The 23809-nt window shown below is 46.3% G+C and overlaps 1 protein-coding gene across 1 annotated transcript in view; it reads right to left on the bottom strand.

Annotated features, from left to right (window-relative positions):
* LOC122555472 (pleckstrin homology-like domain family B member 2) overlaps window positions 1–23809 on the bottom strand; it is a 213905-nt gene that overhangs the window by 184768 nt on the left and 5328 nt on the right. The window contains exons 2-4 of the mRNA XM_043701499.1: window positions 19622–19690; window positions 16057–16180; window positions 11649–11831 (exon numbers count right to left, since the gene is read on the bottom strand). Coding sequence (XP_043557434.1) covers window positions 11649–11831; window positions 16057–16180; window positions 19622–19690 — 376 coding nt within the window. The remainder of the gene's footprint in view (window positions 1–11648; window positions 11832–16056; window positions 16181–19621; window positions 19691–23809) is intronic.

A 23809-nucleotide genomic window follows, 5' to 3' on the forward strand; every position in this document is an offset into this window, starting at 1 on the left:
AGGGGGAGCGGTGTCCAGGTGGAGAGGAGCAGAGGGACTAAGGGGAGGGGAGCCCGGGTGGGGAAGAGCAAAGGGACTAGGGGGAGGGGAGCCCGGGTGGAGAGTGGGATCCCGGGTGGAGAGTGGGATCCTTATTGAAGAGGAGCAGGGGGGCTAGGGGATCCTGGGTGGAGAAGGGGAGGCCAGCTGGAGATGGGATCTGGCTAGGGTCAGGGTCCAGGGAGGGGGTGTACGAGTTGTGCCTGGTTACAGAATACCAGAGCCTGTGCCGAGCTGAGGCTGGAGGTGGTCAACCAAGACTACACTGTGGTCCCGGGCTTTAGAGCTGACCATCTGCTGGATCTGGAACCTCAGTCAGACCCATTAGCTCAGATTAACAAACAGCATGGCACTTTCCAGAGAGACGTCGCCCCTCCCAGTGAATCACCCCGGTGCCCAGGGGAGTTACATTTAGGCACACTCTCTCTTCAGCAGTGAGGACAGACCAATCTCCACCACCTCTCTGCACACAGTGAGAGGATGGGACTCTTAAGTGTGCTCCAAGCCCCTGACTCTGTTGGTCCGATCCTTAGCCATCACCAAATTACTGGGAGCCTGTTACCTCCTTTCTCCCAGTCCAGCCTCTGCGTGGGGTCTGAGGCTGGGGCTGGCTGGTGTTTTAAATAGCCTCGGGAATGCTGTTGACACCTCCTTCCAGCCGGAGAGAGGTCTCCTGCTTCTTAACGTCACTCCCCAGTCGGACAAACAAACAAAAGCAGGCGAAATCCTGACACAGTGCGTCAGCAGAGACAGCACTAGGTCTGAATCACCAGGAGACAAGACTGCTTGAAAGGAAACTCAGCCTGCAGCGCTGTGTCCACCCTCCTTTCAGCAGGGTTTGAACCCTCTCTCCCTTTCCACACACACCTCTCCCGTAGCAAGGAATTCTGTCTGCCACAAAAGTTTCAGAGGAGAAATCTGTGCACTATACTCACAGCACTCAATCCAATCTGAGCCAAGCACAGACCTGAGTGAGAATCCTTCTAACTGTCTAAAACCACTGACCTTTACAATGCGCCTGCCACAGGAGTCTGGCCAGACCGTCTGCTGTTACCTCCAGGCACTTTCAGTCTGGGAAGTTAGTCTGGAGCAGGCCAGCCTCCAACACACGCCTCTTCCTCACCGTCACTTGAGGGAGGACCCCCCTCCCCTTAAAATCCTCTCAAAACTTCTCCCGCCCTCCTCTTCCCTCTGTCACAGGATTTGAGAGCGAAGAATTTCCTTCCAACAAGGGGAAATCAATCCCAGTGCGGAAATGAGACAGAGAGAGAGAGAGAGGACTGCACTGCTTGCGAACTGTCTGCTAACAGCTCTGTCCCAGAGTGAGAGACAGAAAACCACATGTTTACCCTAACCCCGTCTGCTTGTCTTCAAGAGAACTCTTTCGCTGTGCTGGAGAGAATGTGAGGAATGTGAGGAATAATTAATAGGTGCCAGTGTCTGTCGGTATTGTATTTCCCCAAGAGAAAATGTTGAGTTTGCAACTCCCCAGGGTCTGTGTTGACACTGCAGACTCCTCCACAATGCTATAGCCTCCAAACGAGTCCCAGTCAAACCCCCGCCCCACCGACAAAAACCGAAGTTGCTGGAAAAGCTCAGATCTGACTGGATCTGTGGAGAGAAATCAGAGTTAACGTTTCAGGCCCAGCGACCCTCCCTCAGATCCCTTGCCCTGCCCCACTGACACCACCTTTCCCATCAGAAATGTAAACACCTCAGTGGAAGGGTTCCTCCGTGCCCAAGGTGCTACTCAAATGCAGGTTGCCATCCCGGGCGTGACTGGCAGCTGATTCGCTGTTCCCACCGTGCCAGAGAGCCAGACTTGATCCACCACAGGTCCTGACCCTCACTGCTTTTGCTCGCTCTCTCACATACACATCCCAAATGCATTCTCATTACCTCACATAGTAACAAGCAACCAGTGAGGTGACCAGCCATTAATTGCAAAGCTCTACAGTCACTGCACATGGAAATGGCTGGCATGCTCACAATTATTGGCCATTCCTCACGAGGGCATTAGCAGAGTACCACCCAGTGCCCACACACAGATCTCACCTTCCACTGAAGTGTCAAGTCATTGACAAAAACTTGGCTGTCAGTTTGGACCCTAGACAAAAAAACAAACTCATATTCCTGGGCGTCACAGTCGAAAGAACGGACAACGGAGAACTACAAACCTGTGTATACAGAAAACCGACAAACACTGACCAAATACCTAACTACACCAGCAACCATCCCAACACACACAAACAAAGCTGTATCAGAACACTATTCCAACGAGCCACCACACACTGCAGCACAGACGAACTTTGGAAAACAGAGGGGAACCACCTGTACAACGTATTCAAGAAGAACGGATACTCAAAAAATACAGTCCGCAGATTCCTCAGGAACAAACCACGGACCAAACACAGCCAGAAACCCTAACCACCTTACAATACATTAAAGAAGTCTCAGAAATGACAGCCAGACTACTAAGACCCCTCGGAATCCCAGTAGCACACAAACCCACCAACACTCTCAAAGAAAAACTAACAAACTTAAAAGACCCAGTACAACCCATGGACAAAACCAACATCATCTACAAAATTCCTGCAAGGACTGCCACAAACACTACGTAGGACAAACAGGAAGAAAGTTAGCCACCAGGATACACGAACACCAGCTAGCCACAAAAAGACACGACCCTCTGTCCCTCGTAGCCCTACACACGGATGAAAAAAATCACCATTTCGACTGGGACAACACATCTATGCTGGAACAGGCTAAGCAAAGACATGCCAGAGAATTCCTAGAGGCCTGGCACTCCAACCACAACGCCATAAACAAGCACATAGATCTAGATACCATCTATCAACCCCTCAGAAAACGAACAGGAAATGACATCACCACAAACCCCAGGAACCCCATCCAGGAGAAAGGTATAAATAGAAAGCAGGAGACAACAGCTTCGCTTCACTTGGACGTCGCCACTGATGATGTTACCTAGCCAGGTAATGAAACGTCTGGATATCAAACCTACAGCTCAGCGAGCAGACCTACACCCTAAACCTCAACCTGAGCTACAAACCTTCACAAACCTTGCACAAAAGACATGGTGGGGGTGGGGGGTTGGGCGAGAGAGAGAGAGAGAGCATTCACCACCTCAAAAGTGCTTCAGAGCCAATGATGTACTTTGAAAGTACTTTTTACACTGACACAATGGAGGAAACAGCATGATCAATTTGCACACAGGAAGCTTCCACAAGCAGCGAGTGACACACAGTCGGCTTTTAGTAACGTTGAATTGGAAGACAAACAATAGCTGATACGCTCAGAGGATTCCCCCATTTCCTCCACAAATTTCTGCTACAGGATCTTTTCCCCAGAGAGGGGAGATGGGACCTCAGTTTATCTTGATCATCAAAGATCATCAGACAGATTATTCCAAACCCACTACTACCTAGAAGGACAAGGTCAGCAGATACGTGGATGGAACTGGGACAAGTATGACTGTTGCAGTTCTGGGGTTTAGATGTTACAGTACAGTCAGGGAAGGTGGTAAAAGAGGTGGAGGTGTGGCATTGTTATGTAAGGACAGTATTACGGTGACAGAAAGGACGTTTGATGAGGATTCATCTACTGAGGTAGAAATAGGTAAGGAGAGATCACCTTGTTGGGAATTTCCTATAGGCCTCCGAATAGATCCAGAGATTCAGAGGAAAGGATAGCAAAAATGATTCTGGATATGAGCAAAAGTAACAGGGTAGTTGTTTTGGGGGGCTTTAGCTTTCCAGATATTGACTGGAATTGCTATAGTTCGAGTACTTTAGATGGGTCAGTTTTTGTCCAATGTGTGCAGGAGGGTTTCCTGTAACATTATGTAGACAGGCCAACAAGGGGCGAGGCCGCATTGGATTTGGTACTGGGTAATGAACCAGGCCAGGTGTTAGATTTGGAGGTAGGTGAGCACTTTGGTGATAGTGACCACAATTCGGTTATGTTTACTTTAATGATGGAAAGGGATAGGTATATAACACAGGGCAAGAGTTATAGCTGGGGAAAGGCAATTATGATGTGATTAGGCAAGACTTAGGATGCATAGGATGGGAAGGAAAATGTAGGGGATGGGCACAATTGAAATGTGGAGCTTATTCAAGGAACAGCTACTGTATGTCCTTGATAAGTATGTCCCTGTCAGGCAGGGACGATGAGGTCGAGCGAGGAAGCCGTGGTTTACTAAAGTTGAATCCCTTGTCGAGCGGAAGGCGGCTTATGTGAAGATGAGATTTGAAGGCTCAGTTAGGGAGTTTGAGAGTTACAAGTTAGCCAGGAAGGACCTAAAGAGGGAGCTAAGAAGAGCCAGAAGGAGATGTGAGAAGTCTTTGGCAGATAGAATCAAGCAAATCCTAAAGCTTTCTATAGGTATGTCAGGATTAAATGAATGACCAGAGGAAGATTAGGGCCAGTCAAGGACAGGAGTGGGAAGCTGTGTGTGGAGTCTGAAGAGATAGGAGAGGCACTAAATGAATATTTTCTGTAAGTATTCACACAGGAAAAAGACAATGTTGTCGAGGAGAATACTGAGATACAGGCTATTAGACGAGATCGGATTGAGGGTCACAAAGAGGAGGTGTTAGCAACTCTGGAAAGTGTGAAAATAGATAAATCCCCTGGGCCGGATAGGATTCATCCTCGGATTCTCTGGGAAGCCAGGGAGGAGATCGCAGAGTCTTTGAGTTTGATCTTTATGTCATCATTGAAGGCAGTAGGGCCTGGCATGAGTGATTCAGCTATGAAGAGAGATTAGTCAGACTGTGATTGTTTTCCTTAGAGCAGAGAAGAGTGAGGCAGACCTGATTAAGCTGTGCAGAGTTCAAAAGCTATCTAGCTAGGGTAGATTGGGAGAAATATTTCTCCTTAATAGAGACAGGTCAATAACCAGGCGCACAGGTTAAAGGTAAGGTCGAGAGAGGAATTGAAGAAACATTTTGTCACGCAGAGGGTGGTGGGTATCTGGAACTCACCGCCTGAAAAGGGTGGTGAAGACAGGAACCCTAAAGACATTTAAAAATATTTATACGAATACTTAAAACAGCACAGCACACAAGGTTATGGGCCAAGTGCTGGAAACCAAGGTTAGTATAGTTGATGACCAATGTGGACATGATGGGCCGAAGGGAGACCTTCCGCACTGTAAAATCTCTAGGATACTCTCACTGAAGCTTCTAACCCCTGGCACCGTTCTGGTAAAGTTCGTCTGCTCTCTGTTTTGTTTATTTTCAATCCAACTTACCACACGTTGGGTTTTGACCTTTCTCACCAGTCTTTCACGTGAGAGCTTATCAAAAGATAACCATATGGTCTATGGTTAAACAAGGACTGCACGGTGTGACATTCTTGTTAACCTCCTCAACAAAAAAGAAAATTCCATCAGGTTAGTTACACATCGCTTTTCCTTGACAAAGCTCACCGCCCTTGTTCAATCTGTGTCTTTCCAAATGTGGATTAATGCTTTCCCCTCAGAATCCTTCCCAGTAATTTTCCCACCACTGAGGTTAGGCTGACTGGCCTTTCATTACACTGTTCCAACCTCTCTTTAAATAAAGGCACAGTTTTAGCTGTTGCTTAAACCCCTTCTCTGAAGGTTGGTGCCAGTTACTGAATGTAACAGCTGAGGCCCGATGAAACTTCACCACAACTTCCTTGTTCATATTCTGTGTGTCTCGACGCGTTATGCCAAGGATCCCAAATGCTTATTAACAACTGTCTCAACTTGTCCCGACAGCTTCAAAGACTACTTAAACCGCCCACCCCTCTCAAATCCGTCTGTCCCCGTAATCCTTTTAAAATGCATTAAGTATTGAGCAGGCTGTGGAATAAAAGGTTAATTCTACCTTTATGACTGAACCTGTGTGTAAGAGATGTGACATGGTGATGCCACAACTGAGACCTGAGCTTGTGTTCAGCTCTGCCCAACATATCTGTAGGGAACAACATAATGAAAGGCCAGTCAGCCTAACCTCAGTGGTGGGAAAATTACTGCGAAGGATTCTGAGGCAAAGCATTAAACCGCACTCGGAAAGACACAGATTGAACAAGAGTCGAGAGCTTTGTCACCACCTCTGGAGCAGACCTGAGCTTGTGTTCAGCTCTGCCCAACATATCTGTAGGGAACAACATAATGAAAGGCCAGTCAGCCTAACCTCAGTGGTGGGAAAATTACTACGAAGGATTCTGTCGGAAAGACACAGAGCTTTGTCACCACCTCTGGAGCACTCTGAGCAGTTTTGGCCCCATAGTAGGGGCAGCATGATGGCTCAGTGGTTAGCACTGCTGCCACACAGCGCCAGAGACCCGGGTTCAATTCCCGCCTCAGCGACTGTCTGTGTGGAGTTTGCATATTTTCCCTGTGTCTGTGTGGGTTTCCTCCCACAGTCCAAAGATGTGTAGGTTAGGTGAATTGGCCATGCTAAATTGCCTGTAGTGTTTGGTGAAGGGGTAAATGTAGGGGAATGGGTCGGTGTGGACTTGTTGGGCCGAAGGGCCTGTTTCCACGCTGGCAGTAATCTAATCTAAGTAAAGCTATTATTTCGTTGGAGAAGGATGATCTTTGGTACGGAGGGATTGTCTTTTGATCAAAGATTCAACAGGTTGGAATTCTACTGACTGGAGGATGAGAGGCAATCTCACTGAAACATACAGGATTGCGGCCTTCCAGCCTGAAAAGCCTCAGTGTCGTCTGGAGTCAAGGCCTAGTATGGACTAGAGTCTAGGTGCCGGCATAGAATGTATTGGAAAGACTGTTATTACACATTTTTTATTTATTTAACTATATTGTTCCCTCTTAAGAATTAGTACTTAAGAATCTGTACCTAAGATGGCGCCATAGGTGGCGATTTGTAAACTTTGCACCATACTAATTTGAGCACCTGATGATAAAGCTAATTCTAAGCCTCTTAGACGTTGAGATGATGTTCCCCCTCATGGGAGAGTCTAGGATGACAGGGCAGTGTTCATGTGTTTACTTAAGACTGAGATAGATAGATTCATGATCAGCAGGAGAATCGATGGTTATGGGGAAAAGGAAGGAAAATGGACATTAGGAATATCAGATCAGCCATGATCCTACTGAATGGCGGAGAAGGCTTGAGGGGCCGAATGGCCCACTCGTGTTCCTATTTCCGATGGTCACGTGTTCTTAATGCACACCACTGATGTTCACTGAGCTAGATATGGGCTATCTGGCCTAATCACCCTACACAAACTGGGAGTCACCGGAATGGTCTCCACAGGACTGAGATCACACATTCCGAGGGAAGGCTTCAGTGAATTGATCAGTGTCTCTGTGTAAACAAAAGCAATCGGACATACTCTATCAGAGTGCAGGTTTATGCACAGATGATTCCTACCCACTGTGTTTGTGGAAGGAAACGAGCCTGAGATTTATTGCTGCCTGCCAGGCAAGCTTTAACTCTCCAGAAATCCCACCTTCGTACTTTATGTTTCCACATCCCGTCCCACCTCTAATTCATGCCATTTTCTCAGCCGTTCCACGTGAAACCCTTCACTGATCACTCACAACCGCTCGGGAGGAAAGCGGTGTGATTGTTTGTTCAGTGCTCACACCTTCCTGCAGGGAGGCTGTTGCTGCCAGTGTGCCGGGTCGCTGGACACACTCTCTGTCAGAATGACGAGCTAGCACATTGGAAACTGGAGCAAAAGGAGGTCGTTCAGCCCCTCAAGCCTGCTTGGATATTAAAATGGATCAGAGCTGACCATGTTTCTCTACTTGACTTTCCCACCCCCAGTTGCCCCCTATCCCTTGATATCTCGAATATCCAAGTGGATTCGGATTATGAAGTTGATAAGCAATAGAGAAAGCCAGTAGAGAACCTGATTGCTGTTAAAGGACACTTTTTGTCTTGCACCTTTCAGGACCATTCGCAAGAATGCCAAAAATAAAGGAAAACAGCATTTTCCATTGTACGAGAAGACAGTGCTGATTAGATGGCAAGTGGACTCTGAACAGTAAAGGCTAGTGAAAGCATTGTCATGGAGACTGCACTGGCTAGATGATAACTGACAGTTAACTGTCAAATTTTGTTTCAATTTAAGCCGGACAAATTGATTGGTCAGGGCAATAGTATAAAAAAAAGTAACGTTAAAAAAAAAGTTGGATGTCAGTTGACACGCCTCAATAAAATGACTGTTTTACAGCATTCCTCCAAGTCACAGCCTCGAGGTCAGAAGTTTAATAACAACAAAATAGACTGTAAAGGCTCAGTAAGCCAGACAACATCACAGGAGAGAAACAGAGATCATGTTTCGGGTCAATTATCTTCCACCTCTCTTCAGTTCTGATGGAAGTGAAAGAATTTTTAATCCAGTGGAAGTCAGGGGAGGAAGAAACAAACTAAAAAGGGGAAGATGTGATAAACAGGAGTTCTGAGGAGATTAATAACACTAGATTTAATGATGCAACAGTCGAAAGGTGTGCCAACGGACCTAATGAAGAGAGAAGGGTTGTGCCACAAATAAGTGAGATTTCAGTACCTACATATCCTTCTCTGAATCATGGAATCTGTAGGGATTATACACAGTAAATAATGCAAAGGACTGAGTTAAGACCTCAGCTGTGTCTTCAGGTTCCTCACACACAATATCACCTCTTTCCTCCCAACTGGGCCCTTCACTTTCCCTGGTTTTTCTCATCCCCCAGTAAGCTCATAAAAAGCCTTTACATTTTCTTTAATGTTACCCATTTTTCACATCCCTCTTTTCTCGTCTAATTTGTTTTTGTTTTGAAACCAAACCACCTGCACATTCTCTAGGCCTCTACCATAAGCTTCCTTTTCCTTCCCTAACCAATCTTGTACATTCCATTGACATCCAGGCTTCTCTGGACTTGTTGGTCTCACTCTTCACCTTGAATGAAACATGTTGGCCGTGCACTTTTACTATGACCCTTTTGACTGTACGGGGCAGCATGGTGGCACGGTGGTTAGCACTGCTGCCTCACAGCACCGGGGTCCCAGGTTCGATTCCAGCCTCGGGTGACTGTCAGTGTGGAGTTTGCACGTTCTCCCTGTGTCTGCGTGGGTTTCCTCCGGTTTCCTCCCACAGTCCAAAGATGTGCAGGTCAGGTGAATTGGCCATGCTAAATTGCGCAGAATGTTAGGTGCATTAGTCAAGGGGGGGGAGTGGGTTGGTGTGGACTTGTAGGGCTGAAGGGCCTGTTTCCCTACTGCAGGGAATCTAATCTAATCAGAATGTCTGCCACTGCTCTGATGTGACTTTTCCTGCATGTAGTTGCTCTAAGTCCATAAACTTGGTCCGAACTTTCTCACAACCTGGGTCTGAAACTCAGGTAAATTGGGGAATTCGTTATACATTTGGGAATCCTACACTTTTGCAGTGACTCCAAGATAGTGGGGCTTGATTTCCAACACACTACTCAAGTGAGGTGCCACGACTTCATGAATTAACTGAATTCCAATCCACAAGATGTCACGCAGGGATTTTAACTCACATCTTCAAGTAGTCATGTAGCGGCTGCAGTCTATTTATAAATTCAGCCATTTCTTGATACCCTGTGGAGTGTGAAGGAGGTACATGATGCAAGATTAGGGAAGAGATCTGTTAAAACTGTGCACTGAGCAGACAGTGCATGTTCAAAATACAAATAGAGGGGCCCCCGATTTACAAACATCCGACTTGCGAACACTGATACTTATGAAAGCAATCCCATATGTGGTTGCAATTTTAAAGACACTTTCATGTGTTTACAAACAGCTGTACTCTTTTGTCCTGTATTGTGTTCTAACTTGCATACAAATCGACTTGTGAATGGGCTCCACAACAGAACCTATTCACAACCCAGGGATTGCCTGAACTTGGACAACAACAACAACATCTTTGCAACCAGCGAAGGTCATATGAAGTCATGACTGATCATGGTGCTACATTGCAAAGGAACAGAATTCAGCTCAGGCTAATGTACAACACATCAATCCTACATGAGAATAGTCAGGAGGCACACTCCAATGATGATGATTGTACAATGATATTAAGCTCTTCCTGATGAAGAGATTACGCTCGAAATGTCGATTCTCCTGCTCCTCAGGATGCTGCCAGACCGGCTGTGCTTTTCCAGCACCACACTCTCGACTCTGACATCCAGCACTTTCCTCAGTCCTCACTTTCCCCCAGTGGTATGAAGGGACAGCAACTAGCAGCAACACAACTAGTCAGCAAACAAGCACAACAGTGAACAAGATATAATTCTGCACTCTGTATTATTACCACCTCAACATGTTGGCAAACCTCCAAAGTGTTACACTGAAGTCTAAAATGTTAGTCTTATGAATTCTTGCTGTAGCCGTTTGTAAAATCATTGAATTGATAACAAGCACGACCATATATGTCTGCTCAGGAGAAGTTTTTAATGTTTGCAAAATAAGAATATGGTTGTGTTATGTCTTCTGGTCAGTATGTCCGTACATATCTATGCAACCTCAGGGGACGAATGTCTCACACTCCATCTTATCTCAGACTGATTGCAGTATTACATGCTACTGGAAGCAAAATGCTCTCTTGTAAGCTATTGGTTTACTATCAACCCAGACGCTTATGTGGCTAGTGAATGTAATGTTAATGTATAATATTTAATAGCAATAAAAACCGGTTGAATTCTTCAATACCACAACTTTAATGCGGTTTTGCATGTTCCAGGAAATAATATGAGCAATGCAGCAGCAGGTAAAAATACCCTCCTGGAGGCTAACAATAACCCTCTGGCACCTGAAATTTCTGTCCCTCCTTTATGCCGAAATGATGGGAATGAAACTAAACCGAGACGTTCGTCCACATACACTTCGATACTTAACTTTCCAAACACAAGCACCAACCTTGCTGGCAATCTCCTCCGTCCTTACTAAGTGTGACAACTGACTGAAGGGCGGCATGGTGGCTCTGTGGTCAGCACTGCTGCCTCGCAGCTCCAGGGCCCCGGGTTCGATTCCAGCCTCGGGGGAACCGTCTGCGCGGAGTTTACACATTCACCCCGTGTCTGCGTGGGTTTCCCCAGAGTGCTCTGGTGTCCTCCCACAGTCCAAGGTTAGGGTGGACTGGCCATGCTAAATTGCCCATAGTGCCCAGGGATGTGTGGGTTAGCCATGGGAGATGCAGGGTTACAAGGATAGAGTGGGGGGAATGGGGGTGGGATGCTCTTCACAGAGTTGGTATGGACTCGTTGAGCCGATTGGCCTGTTTCCACACTGTAGGGATTCTATGATATTGCCAACTGGCTGTCACAATTAATTAATCGTATTGTTTGTTGAATTTAGATTCCACCGGCTGCCCCGGTAGGATGTGAACCTATCTCACCTCCCCCAGTGCTTTACTGGTCCAGTAGCACTCCCAGTCTGTCACCATCTCCCTGCATACAGCATGTCCACCCCAACATCCAAGTTACAGCTGAAGCTGCTCACTGTGCGGCCTTACTACATCAACGTGCTCACCAGCCTGACACACTGTACACACAGATCCACCCTCACCCCACCACCCCCCCCCCCAGCTCTTGTATTTCTAAACAACGGGAACCCACAATAAGAGAGTGTATGACCTACCCTGTGTCAGCAGAGTGGGCTCTTTCACTGGCAGCCCATCCATTGTGCAGCAGTTTCCACACGGGTGCAGCTTGATCATCCCCTTTCGGTTTTCAATATAGCAATGTTCAGGTGCCACGTCCTCCCCCTGTAATATAATGTCCTGAGGTATAGGAGCGTCTTCGGTGCCGATCCGAGTTGTACCTGAAGATCACACGCAAACACATTACCTTCAGCCCAGTGTGTCTGCAATGGAGTGTAATCCTCATTGTCACTGTACCTACTGCCCTGGCAGGGCTGAGGTGGTTTCTCAGCTGATGATCCCTGTCTCAAACACATCAAGTCGACATGTTCCAACCCGCATTCCATGGCACTGTTCCCCGAGTTCGCAAAAGTACACAGACTCATACAGTGCAGAAGAGGCCTTCCCACTCACTGAGTCTGCGCTGACAGATGGCACAGAAACAGGCCATTCAGCCCAACAGGTTCATGCTGGGAACTTGTCGTGAACTCAAGCCTTCTCCCAACTTACTTCATCTCATCCTATCTCCAGGTGCTCTGATAACCTTCACCTTCATCTGTTCACCCAGTCATCCCATCTGTTCTATCGTTATGAAGCAGTGTGATCCTGATATTAATTTGTAATACACTGACTGGGCCCTTGAAGCCAATTGGAGAGGATTGAGGAATCTTGTCTAATGAGCAACACGCCTTCGCTCGCTCTCTCTTTGTTTGCAAATCCACTCTGCAAAGCTCAGGAGCTGAAAACTCACGAGTGGTCATCTTTAACACTCCAAGGTTTCCTGAAGTGAATTTCAGAATCTACCTCACCATCTATAGCAAAAGGGAATTCAGCCAGTTACAACGGTTCCATGGTGACACTCCTGTGCCATGAGGTTAGGTGTGCAGAATAACTTTGGATACAGCTCACCATGTGACTTAACCTTTTCTCCTGAGTGTGAATTTCATGTGGCCAAAGTACCTTTGCAGTAACAGTCTGGAGAGTTTGCCTCTTTCTTTGTGTTTCCTCAGGCTTGTTTTTTCAAAGGTTAATTCCATATATATGTTTGCATAAACCAAACTGTCAGTCAATAACCTTTGCAACTGTGTTGATTCAGTTGTATTGATAATAAACAGTTAACTAATGAAATCTGGCAAACTTGTTTCTCATACTAAACCTGATAGAGTCCCAGACTTACATAAAATACCAAACTACCATTCTGGTTAAATTAAAACTTTGTCATGACCAATAGAGGAGGGAAACTAGGAAAGGATTCAGTGCACCCGTCCAACCTCTGTCATATTATTATTTACCTCATCTACCACACCATGCAGGAGTGATTTCAACCAGTTCACCACTTTTGACTGAAGCTAGGACAAATTAGATGAATGTCAAAACTCAACTGCCTTGTTCCCAACTCCAGGATGATGAAGATCGAAGGGACACGCATTATGGGAGAGTGTTGTAACAATATGCATATACTTACAGCAGCTTTGACCTGGAGGAATGTAATGTGGTGCATTGAGAGAGAAATGGACGGCTGGTATTATGAACTGAGGTCACTGTTTCCTTTTCTAGTCCCATTAGTGGTGACTGAGTGCTTATTTGGCCTCACTAGGCCTGGGTTCCAGTCCCACTGCTCCAGAGGCGTGTACTTCCTTTGAACTGGTTGATTAGAAAATACCTTGAGGTCTCAGACTGTATTAAATTCCACAATAAGAATCAGTTTCTTTAGTCAACAACAAATATCTAGTCTCTTAAAGTTGCAAGAAATACGGCTCAGTGGTTAGCACTGCTGCTTCACAGCATCAGGGTCCCAGGTTTGATTCCAGCCTCAGTCGACTGTCTGTGTGGAGTTTGCACATTCTCCCCGTGTCTGCGTGGGTTTTCTCCAGTTTCCTCCCACAGTCCAAAGCTGTGCAGGTTAGATGAATTGGCCGTGCTAAATTGCCCATGGTGTTAGATGGATTAGTCAGAGGGAAATATAGGGGGGGTGAGTTACTCTTCAGAGGGTTGGTGTGGACTTGTTGGGCTGAAGGGCCTGTTTCCACACTGTAAGTAAGTTAATCAAACAGTTGCATTGTGCAAATAAATATCTACCCTTTAAAAATATTAACACAATCATATTAAAAAAAGAAAACTCTACAGAATGCTAACTTTAAAGTACACTGGCCAAGTCAAAGTTTAACTCATGGGACAGAAAAGGATAAGACATGACTTGTTCCAAGTGGATTTGTTCTCACAAAAGCTGCTCGCATTGGCCTGTCTTTCTGGGGTTGACCCTGGGAAAATGCAGTTTGGGTGGGTTTGGGAAGGATGCTCTTCAGAGGGTTGTCATGGACTCAGCAGGCCGAATGGCCCGCTTCTATAATGTAGGGGTTCACTGATTGCCAGCAATGCCAACAGCGCGTGAAAAGGAAGTAATGTTTCAAATGTGATGGTGCACTCACTGCAGATGTTCCAGCCCCAGCAAAGCCTCAATGTAAACACGGAGCTCACCAGACATCTCAGTAATCCATCAAAACAAGAGCTGGTGCAAACTGACTGGCCTCCCGCTGTTTTATGTTACATTCCGAATACAGTTTGCGTGTTTACCCAGCTCGAGAGACAGAGAATGGGGGTCTGCTACAGAGCTTCAGATACCCTTCCACTCTGTAAGTGAGGGAACAAACTTGACAATATAACCACTGCCTAATTTCTTTTATAAAAAGAGTCCAGCCTAGACTAATGTTAAAACGTGTAGGCACCATGAAAGGTTTTTAAAAAAAGACTACAAGCATGTTTATTTTCTCATTTAACAAGCATTTAGCACGCAACCGAACAGATTTCTCTCTGAAATTCACATCAAACTTCTTTCAGTCATTACCTCCTGCCTTCAGTCTTGGAGTTGCTGATTTACGTCAAACCAGGTTCAGGCTTGGATATTGCACAAGTCCTCAGCACTCTCGACTCTGACAGTGACTGAAGGTGGCTGTCATTGTGAGAGACTCGCACAGGGGTGAGAGAGAAAGAAAGACAGACCGAGTCTTGCTGCAGTCTCGACTGGAGGCTCACAGCCTGGAGCTGCCAGAGCCCCACAGCTGCTCCAACAGCATTTGTGCAGCCCCACCCCACCTCGCGTTCTCTCTCCCCTCCCTAACCCAGGGGAACTGACCTTCACTGTAGTACACCAAACCACCCCCCCACACCACCCCCCCCCCCCAGCCCTCCGCTCCCCCGACTGCAGTGAGATGCCTCAGGACCAGGGATCCAACCCAGCGGCCTGTGGAGCTTGTTTACAGATTTCAGCTGATCGCCACTTCCAGGAATTGAACCAAGATCAACCTTCCAGCTGGGGCCACGTTCGCACAGGGGGCTCTCCGGATCAAATGACACGTCGCAATAGCTGAGCGGTCAGTGCCCTCGGATGTTTCACTCTCTCATGTTTTCACTGTGGGCTGGCCACATCCTGTGTGATTGTCCTTTCAGCCTCCACTTGGTCCTCGATCAAATGATCACTGGACATTAATCCACATTAAAAAAATCACAGGAAAGGTTTGGTGCGTGTGTGTCTGTGTTTGTGTGTGTGTGTCTGAATGCGTATGTCTGTATGTGTCTGCAGCTGTGTGCATATGTGTCTGTGTAAGTCTGTATCTGTAGGTGTTTGTGTCTGTAGCTGTGTGTGTCTCTGGGTGTGTGCGCATCTGTGTGTCTGCGTACGTCTGCGTACGTCTGCGTGTCTGTGTGTGTCTGCGTGTCTGCATGCATGTGTGTCTGTTTGTAGGTGTGTATGTGCCTGTAGGTGAGTGTCTGTACGTACATGTGCCTGTAGATGTGTGTTTGTTGATGTGTCTGTTTGTACGTGTGTGTGTGTCTGTGCGAGCGTATGCATGTGTATGTCTGCCTGTGTATCTTCCTGTGTGCATATGTGTGCACGTGTGTGTAGGGGTAATATCACTGGCCTAATAATCCAGGCCAAAGTGCTGTGGGACCATGCGTTCAATTCCCACCTCAGCGGCTGATGGGAATAAATTCTGAGGATAGTAGATTTTTACAAGTTAACAAGGAAAAATGATGTGGGGATTGTGGAGATAAACAGGTTGGAGGGGAAGATCAGCAATAGTCTCACGAATGGCCAACCCTTGGTTCTCCTGCTGCTAATAAGGGTCGGAAGCTGGTCTCAGGGAGTGGTGGCCTTCTGGTTCACAAACATCCTTCAAGGAAGGAAATCTGCTGTCGTTACCTGGTCTGACCGACAGGCTCACAGCAATGGGGCTGACTCCGAAATGGCTGCAGCAAGTCACTCAGTTCAATGTTAGAGATGGGCAACAAATGGCCAATGCCCATATGCCATGAAAAAAGTAAAGGAAAAGCAAATAAATAAAAGTAGTTGTACGTTTGCAAGAACAACTTTGTATTAAGCAGACGGACCATTGACCCGCTTCTTACCCTCGTTTATTGGCAGCAGTGTAATAGCGATGCTGAGACGCCCACGACCCAGACTCACTAAATGAGGTTTCTCCGATTGCATCTTCAAACCTTTCCCAATGTCAATGATATCCAGCGGCGTACTCTGCAAGTAAACCCAAAAGCAACGTCACTTCCCGCATCAGGCAAGGTCTGCATTTATATAGCGCCTTTCACCACCTCGGGGACAAAGCTCTGCAACCAACAACGCACTTCTGAAGCGAGATTTGCTGTTGAACCTCTGCTTCTGGCACTTGTCAAGAATGCCAAATTTCAAACAATCACAACAGTTCACACCCCCAGGAGACATAACGGTGCTGATTGGTTGTTCAGTGCCAATATATTTGCAAAATGCTGACAGGACAAAGAGAGCCAAGAGACCAAAGAGAAATGGTTTCCTCTGATGGGGTAGTCCAGAATGTGGAGGCCAAGTGGGAGGTCATATCAGGATCATGGCACTGAGGTCATGTTCTGGCAGAGCAGGATTGAGGGGTTGAATGGCCAACTCCTGCTCCTGTTTCAGGTATTTCAGATTCGGGCACTAAGGAACTCAACTCAAAATGAACGGCTTCCTCACTCTCCCTGGGCCAAGGGAGAGGGAATCAGCCCAACAGGTTAAACTGGAAGTGGTTTGAGAGGCATCCTTGGCACCTCAAGGAAGTGATCACTCAATTTCTGACTCCGCCCCCGGGCCAACAGTTGTCCAGTCACACCAGCTATACACATAACCCCTTTCCCCCAACCTGGTTCTAGTACAACAATGAACAATAACAACTTACATTGATCAGGCACCACTGGCATCATAAATTCTCCCAAAGTGCTTCACAGGAATGACAAGCAGATGAGAGTGGACTCCGAGTGACAAGCAGTCAGGATTGGATACTGAGTCACGTATTGAGACACTCAGAAGAGGGCCAGAGACTTAGCTGCAGGCATTAATATTAACCGGTTTCTTAAAACAGGGGAGGAAGCATCAATAAGGGCCAAAAGAAAGAGGAAATGAGTTGAAGGACATCAGGGGATGCATAGGAGGTGAGAACTGGAGGGATATGGAAACCTCAAGAAGGTTTATAAGTTGTTATGAAGCGAGGGAGTGAGCAAGAGCATGGAGGATTAGCACTGGAAGATGGAAATTTTAGAATTAGCATATAGGAACATAGGAGCAGGAAAAGGCCATTCAGCCCCTTGAGCCTGTTCTGTTTCTAAATCATGACCATCATCTACTTCAACACCATTTTCCTGCACTATCCCCAAATCCCTTCATGCCTTAATATCTAAAATATCTATCAATCTCTGCCTTGAACATAGTCAAATGACTGGACCTCCATAGTCCTCTGGAGTAGAGCATTTCCAAGAATTCATTCCTCTCCAAATAAAGAAATTCCTCCCCGTCTCAGTGGACCTGCTCCTTATTCTGAGGCTTAGTTCTGGACACCCCTTAGTCACTCGGAGACATCCTTCCTGCAGCTGTTCTATAACTAGAGCCCCTTGACTTCATGACAGCCCCAAATGTTCTTAAGAATGACAGAACATTACTGAGGAAACAAGGGGAGCAGAAACCCACCCATTCCCACTGCATCCTGAGGAATTTTGCTTCCAACCCTGTTGCTGTCCGGAGCAGACCGAAAATTCATGGACAAGGCCTAAGGCCTAGCCTGAGGTAAGGTCTGAAACTCCCCTAATGCAGAGCTATGGTACTACAGGCCTCAAAATAGGCCAAAGGCATCTCCACCACACCCAGCCAGGAACCGCAAAACGTAAAATTCCTATTGAACCAGATTACTACAGCAACAGATTCAATGGAAATAACTGGCCATTCAATATTTGGTTCTATTGAAGCAACAGTGTCTAGATTAGAGTGGTGCTGGGAAAGCACAGCCGGTCAGGCAGCATCCGAGGAGCAGGAAAACCGACGTTTTGGGCAAAAGCCCTTCATCAGGCCTCTATTGAAGCAACAGCAGATCCCATCCCCTCCTGCTGAACCTGCCCAGCGGTAAAACAGATATTTAAGCATGAAAGACCAATCAAACTTGGACACGTGACCCAGACTTGATGGATAGATCACTCGGCACGAAGGGAGAACGTTAAGGAAACCTCTCCCAACACTAGCTCTCTTTGGACTAAATCCCTGGGAGCAGTTCCTGATTTCTCATTATGGAACACTTGGTTTTCAGAAACACCCAACATGGATTCTTGCACTCCGTTGCCAAAAATATAGGATCACAGGAGATGCAAACCACAGGAGGTGACCATTTGGCCCACTGCGTTGCCAGCAGTTCTCTGTAATAGCAATGCAGCAGCTAGACCCACCTCCCCTGTTAATCTCACCCCCAACCCCACCCTTCCCTGTAGCATTCCAAATCTTTCTCTTCCGATGATGATCCCATTCCCTTTTGAAAGACAGGGTTTGAGTCTGCCTCCATCACAGTGAAGGCTCACTATGGAAAGAAAGATTGTTTCTTTGGCCACTCGCGTTACATACATGGCTCACAGCCCTACTGTCCACTGAGAGCAGTTTCTCACTGCCTGCTCTGTCCAGACCTCTGCCCCATCTCTCCACTCAACTTCCAATCCCAGCTTCTCGCACCCATACAACAAATTGAAGTCTCTCATCACCAAAACCATGGCTGTAAATCTTTTCTCTACCTTTTCCATCTTTCACTAAATGGGATCACTAGAGTAGTGATTCAGCGTGAGGCTGCTCCAATAAGCCCAGGCCAAGGTAGTGCTTCAATCTGGACTTATTGAGAAGGTGGACATGGTGACCAGGCAGCAGAGATCTGTGCCCTCAGCTACTCATCGTTTTAGCAGCGTTTCTTGCAACAACTAATGCAATCACCGTAATATTACTGCATGTGAACATACAACGTCTGGACAGACGATAAGTGTGGATTGTGTGAAATGAGAACTCTCAGTCTCAGAAGGTGGTGGAGTTAGCGCCACTGGATGGCACCAAAAAACAACCACGTCACACTCAACAGGAGACTAGCCAACATCACACTGGGTTCAAACACTTGGAATTCTGCATTCAATTCTGGTCTCCCTGCTATAGGAAAGACTTTGTGAAACTTTAGATGGTTCGGAAAAGATTTACAAGGATGTTGCCAGGGTTGGAGGATTTGAGCTATGGGGAGAGGCTGAACAGGCTGGGGCTGTTTTCCCTGGAGCATCGGAGACTGAGGGGGTGACCTTATTGAGGTTTATAAAATCATGAGGATAGGATGAGTAGCCAAGGTCTTTTTCCAAGGGGAGGGGAGTCTAAAACTAGAAGGCATACATTTAAGGTGAGAGGGGAAGGATTTAAAAGGAACCTAAAGGGCAACTTTTTCACACAGAGGGTGGTATGTGTGTGGAATGAGCTGCCAGAGGATGTGGTGGAGGCTGGTACAATTACAACATTTAAAAGGCATCCGGACGGGTATATGAATAGGAAGGGTTTGGAGGGATATGGGATAAATGCTGGCAAATGGGACTAGATTAATTTAGGATATGGATGAGTTGGACTGAAGGGTCTGTCTCCATTAATCTGCATGACTCTAAGACTCACTTGCACTACCTCTGTCTTCGATGCCTCCTGTTCTCCTGGTGCAGTTTCGAGCTCAGACTTTCTCACCTCCTGTAGGTTGTTGAAAAGAATGAATATTTACGTTTAGTCACAGGCCCAGGCAATGGAACAATTTAGAAGCAGAACAGCATATACCACAGAAGGAGGTCATGTGACCTTGCTGGCCTGTACTACCTCTCGGAGATTATCCAATCCGTTGTTCTCTTTCTCCATAGTTCTATATCATAGGAGACATTGCAACGTTCACCAATCAGATGCTGGTCCCAAACCTGTGACATATTTATATTTGAGTACCTTTAAAACAATCATTCATGGAATGTGGGCATCTCTCGATAGGCCATCATTTACTGCCCACCCCTAATTGCCCAGAGGACAGTTAAGAGTCAACCACATTGCTATGGGTCTGGAAGACCAGGTAAGGATGGCAGTTCCCTTTCCTGAGGGACATTAGTGAAGGAAATGATGGTTTTTTCCTGACAATTGGCAGGTGGTAAAAACAATGACTGCAGATGCTAGAAACCAGATTCTGGATCAGTGGTGCTGGAAGGGCTTTTGCCCGAAACGCCTATTTTGCTGCTCGTCGGATGCTGCCTGAATTGCTGTGCTCTTCCAGCACCACTGATCCAGAAGTTGGCAGGTGGTTTCATGGTCAATCATTAGAGCCCTGAATTCCAGATATTTTACTGAACTTTAATTCCATAGCAGGATGTCCTTGCCCGAAACATCGATTCTCCTGCTCCTTGGATGCTGCCTGACCTGCTGTGCTTTTCCAACACCACTCTAATCTCGTCCCAAGAACATCCGCGGAGTTTCTGGACTGAGAGTCTAACAATAATACCATTGGAGCACTGTCTCCCAAAATTGAGTTTGGGCAATTGCTGATTGCACTTGAACTGACAATTAGCCGGCTGACTGACTAACATCCTAGATGACAGCATCCTGGCAGTCAGCACATTGAAGCATACTCCCAAAACCTCTCAGACACCTATTGTATTTCTGAACCTTCAGGGCAGAACTCCACAGCAAGGCTTTCCATAAATAACCCAGATGAGCCAAAACAGGAGCTCTCAGCCTTTACAAACCTTTTAGAAGTTGATTTCAAAAAAAAGAAAGGCAGGTGAATTCTCCACAACATAGTTTACATGGACTTACTTTTGTCTCCTCACTTAAGGAGGGCTAGGCTTGGCTTCTAGCCCCTGTTATATCCAATGGGACACAGTTTCTCTTGATAATGAGCCTGTCATCACAACTAATGCTTACACACAAGGCTGAACAAATCCCAGAAGAGAATTGAGGCAGGAGGAGGACAGAGTTCCTGAGGTCAGAACACTCAAAACCTGGCTTTTGGTGGTGAGCCAGAGGAAACCGTTATATATTTTACAGTCAGCACAGTGTCAAGAAACACATTCACAAAACCATCACCATTTGTGACCTCAGGATATAAACATGCTCCATCTTACTCAGGGATCATGGCAAGCATGACACGCTACTGGAAGCATGTTGCTAGGTAACTGAATAGGTCAAGGTCATCTCAGATGCTTATACACCTGTGAATGTAATGTCTCTTTATGGTAGTTAGCTATAAGAAACATCTCCTCTTTGACCCATCACCTTCACCCTCACCTTCATATACCTATTGCATTCCCAGCTACCTTACTCCCAACCCCACCCCCCCCTCCCATTTATCTCTCAACCCCCTTGGCCCATAAGCCTCTTCCCTGATGAAGGGCTTATGCCCAAAACGCCAACTCTCCTGCTCCTTGGAAGCTGCCTGACCTGCTGTGCTTTTCCAGCACCACCCTCTTTAACTCTGATCGCCAGCATCCGCAGTCCTCACTGTCTCTTATAAGAAATGTCTATTGAATGGTTCAACACTGGAATATCCACACTCAGATTCTTGTGAGTAATCTATGAGGAAAATTAAAAATAAAAACAAAATTTAACGGCCTGCAATCCACTTTTGAGCACATTGCAGGAACTAGAGAGAGTTGGGAGCTTAGAATGCTTTGTTCATGAAAGTTGACATAAAAGAAAAAATCTCTTAACAGCTGCAGAGTCTGGCTGCAAAAGAAGAATTTCTCATTTCCAGGACACACAATCAGAGACATGTGGCTTCAAAATGTAGTCCAACATTTTCCAGGCTGAATCATGGATAATGGAAACAGCCTGGATTGAACTTCCAGTGACACCTTTCCAAATAAGAGATGTTCAAAAATATGTGTGAAGTTGTATTGTACAGATCAAATGGTAAATGATCCTGAAAGAAAAAGCTCTTAAAAAAAAACCTTGCTTACCGTTATGTCAGGAAAGACTCCAGACAGAATGTCTGCAGCAAGAAGTCAGCATCCACCTTTTCAGCTTTCCGACAGATCTCATATATTTCAATAAGATTGCCTCCCATTCTTCTCAACCCCCAGCCCCATCCAACCCTTCCTCTGTAAGTAACTCGCCAACCTTAGCTATCAGTCAAGTGAACCTCCTGATACTCTGAAACTCCCTCCATAAATCTCTCTCTTGTCTTTTAAGACTATCCTTTAAGCCAACCTCTTTGAAGAAGGGATCTTGATCAACTGGACCAATGGGCTGAAGAGTGGCAGATGGAGTTTAATCTGGATAAATGCAAGGTATTTTGAATTTTTGGTAAAATAAACAAGGGCAGAGCTTATACAATCAAACATAGGTGCTTGGGTACTGTTGTAGAACAGAAAGATATAGGGTTTCAGGTACATAATTCTTTGAAATTTGTGTCACATACAGATAGGCATTTAACACACTTGTCTTCATTGCTCGGTCCTTTGGGTATAGGAGTTGGGACATTACGTTGAGGTTGTACAGGATGTTGATCAGGCCTGTTCTGGAATACTGTGTCCAGTTCTGGACGCCCTGTGATAGGATATTATTAAGCAGGAGAGGATTCAGAACAGATTTACCAGGATGTTTCCGGGAATGGAAGGTTTGAGTTATGAGGAGAGGCTGGATAGGGCTGGGACTTTTTTCCCTGGAGTATAGGAGATTGAGGGGTAACCTTTTAGAACAGAGAAAAGTTAATGTGTGGAATAAACTTCCAGAGAAAGTGGTAGATGCGGGTATAGTTACAATGTTTAAGAGACATTTATGTAAATACATGAATAAGTCAAGCACAGGCAGGTGGGGCTAGTTTAGTTTGGGACTATGGTCAACATGGACTGGTTGGACCGAAGGGTCTGTTTCTGTGCTGTATGACTGAGTTTTCACTCCGTGAGCCTTACCATATTTTCCTTGGCTTTCTCATGCTCTATCAGAGCCACTGTGCAACATGAATTCAGGGTTTTATTGGGTCGAATGGCCACATGCTGCTGTCTGATCACTCAAACTGAGCTTCACGAGTTGTAAAACAGTTAAGGATCTTGACTCTCAAGTTTCCGAAACCGCCCTTCCAACTGGAGCCCAAAGCAAAAAGCTTCAACCTTAATTGATTTTGCAGACTCTGCCTTTGATTGGCGTGGAGTTAAATCTTTCAGCAGGCTGCCTGTAATTGAGGCAGTGCTGGCTGGGGCTGTGCGCTGTAAATCACTTTGTGAAACAAGGTCACTGTCTTGGCAAGTGCTTCCAGAGAGCCTGGCTCTGACTCCCCAGGCCCTCCAGTCTCTGGAACCCTGCCACCCTGGAACCGGGTCTTGCTCAGTATCAGCTGCACACCACCACACCATAGCACATGCCTTTCACCAGGAAGCCAGCAATGCAAGGATTACTCCTCAACCCAGCTCAGCCAGTTTGGCCGGGATAGAGACAGAGGGAGGACCTCCCAAGCCCAGAATGGTGTCACATCCCAGGCAAGGGGGTAACTGGAAGATACTCTATCAGGGGGTTAAAGCATCAGAATCTAACATAATGCCCCTGGTGGAATAGACTCACTGCCCAGCATGCGACAGGTCACAAACAATATTCCCACAACAGTCACCCTATCAAACAGCCAGTAACTGATGAATGAAATTCATAATTTCGTTAGACTCAGAGACATTGAGTCTGTCCTCCTTCATGGCTGCATCAATCCCAGACTAATCCCACTTTCTCCCTGTGACCCTCTCTCAATCCCAAACTAATCCCACTCTCTCCCTGTGACCCTCGCTCAATCCCAAACTAATCCCACTCTCTCCCTGTGACCCTCGCTCAATCCCAAACTAATCCCAC

Source organism: Chiloscyllium plagiosum, chromosome 12 (genome assembly GCF_004010195.1).
Source record: "Chiloscyllium plagiosum isolate BGI_BamShark_2017 chromosome 12, ASM401019v2, whole genome shotgun sequence".
Classification (NCBI taxonomy): Eukaryota; Metazoa; Chordata; class Chondrichthyes; order Orectolobiformes; family Hemiscylliidae; genus Chiloscyllium; species Chiloscyllium plagiosum.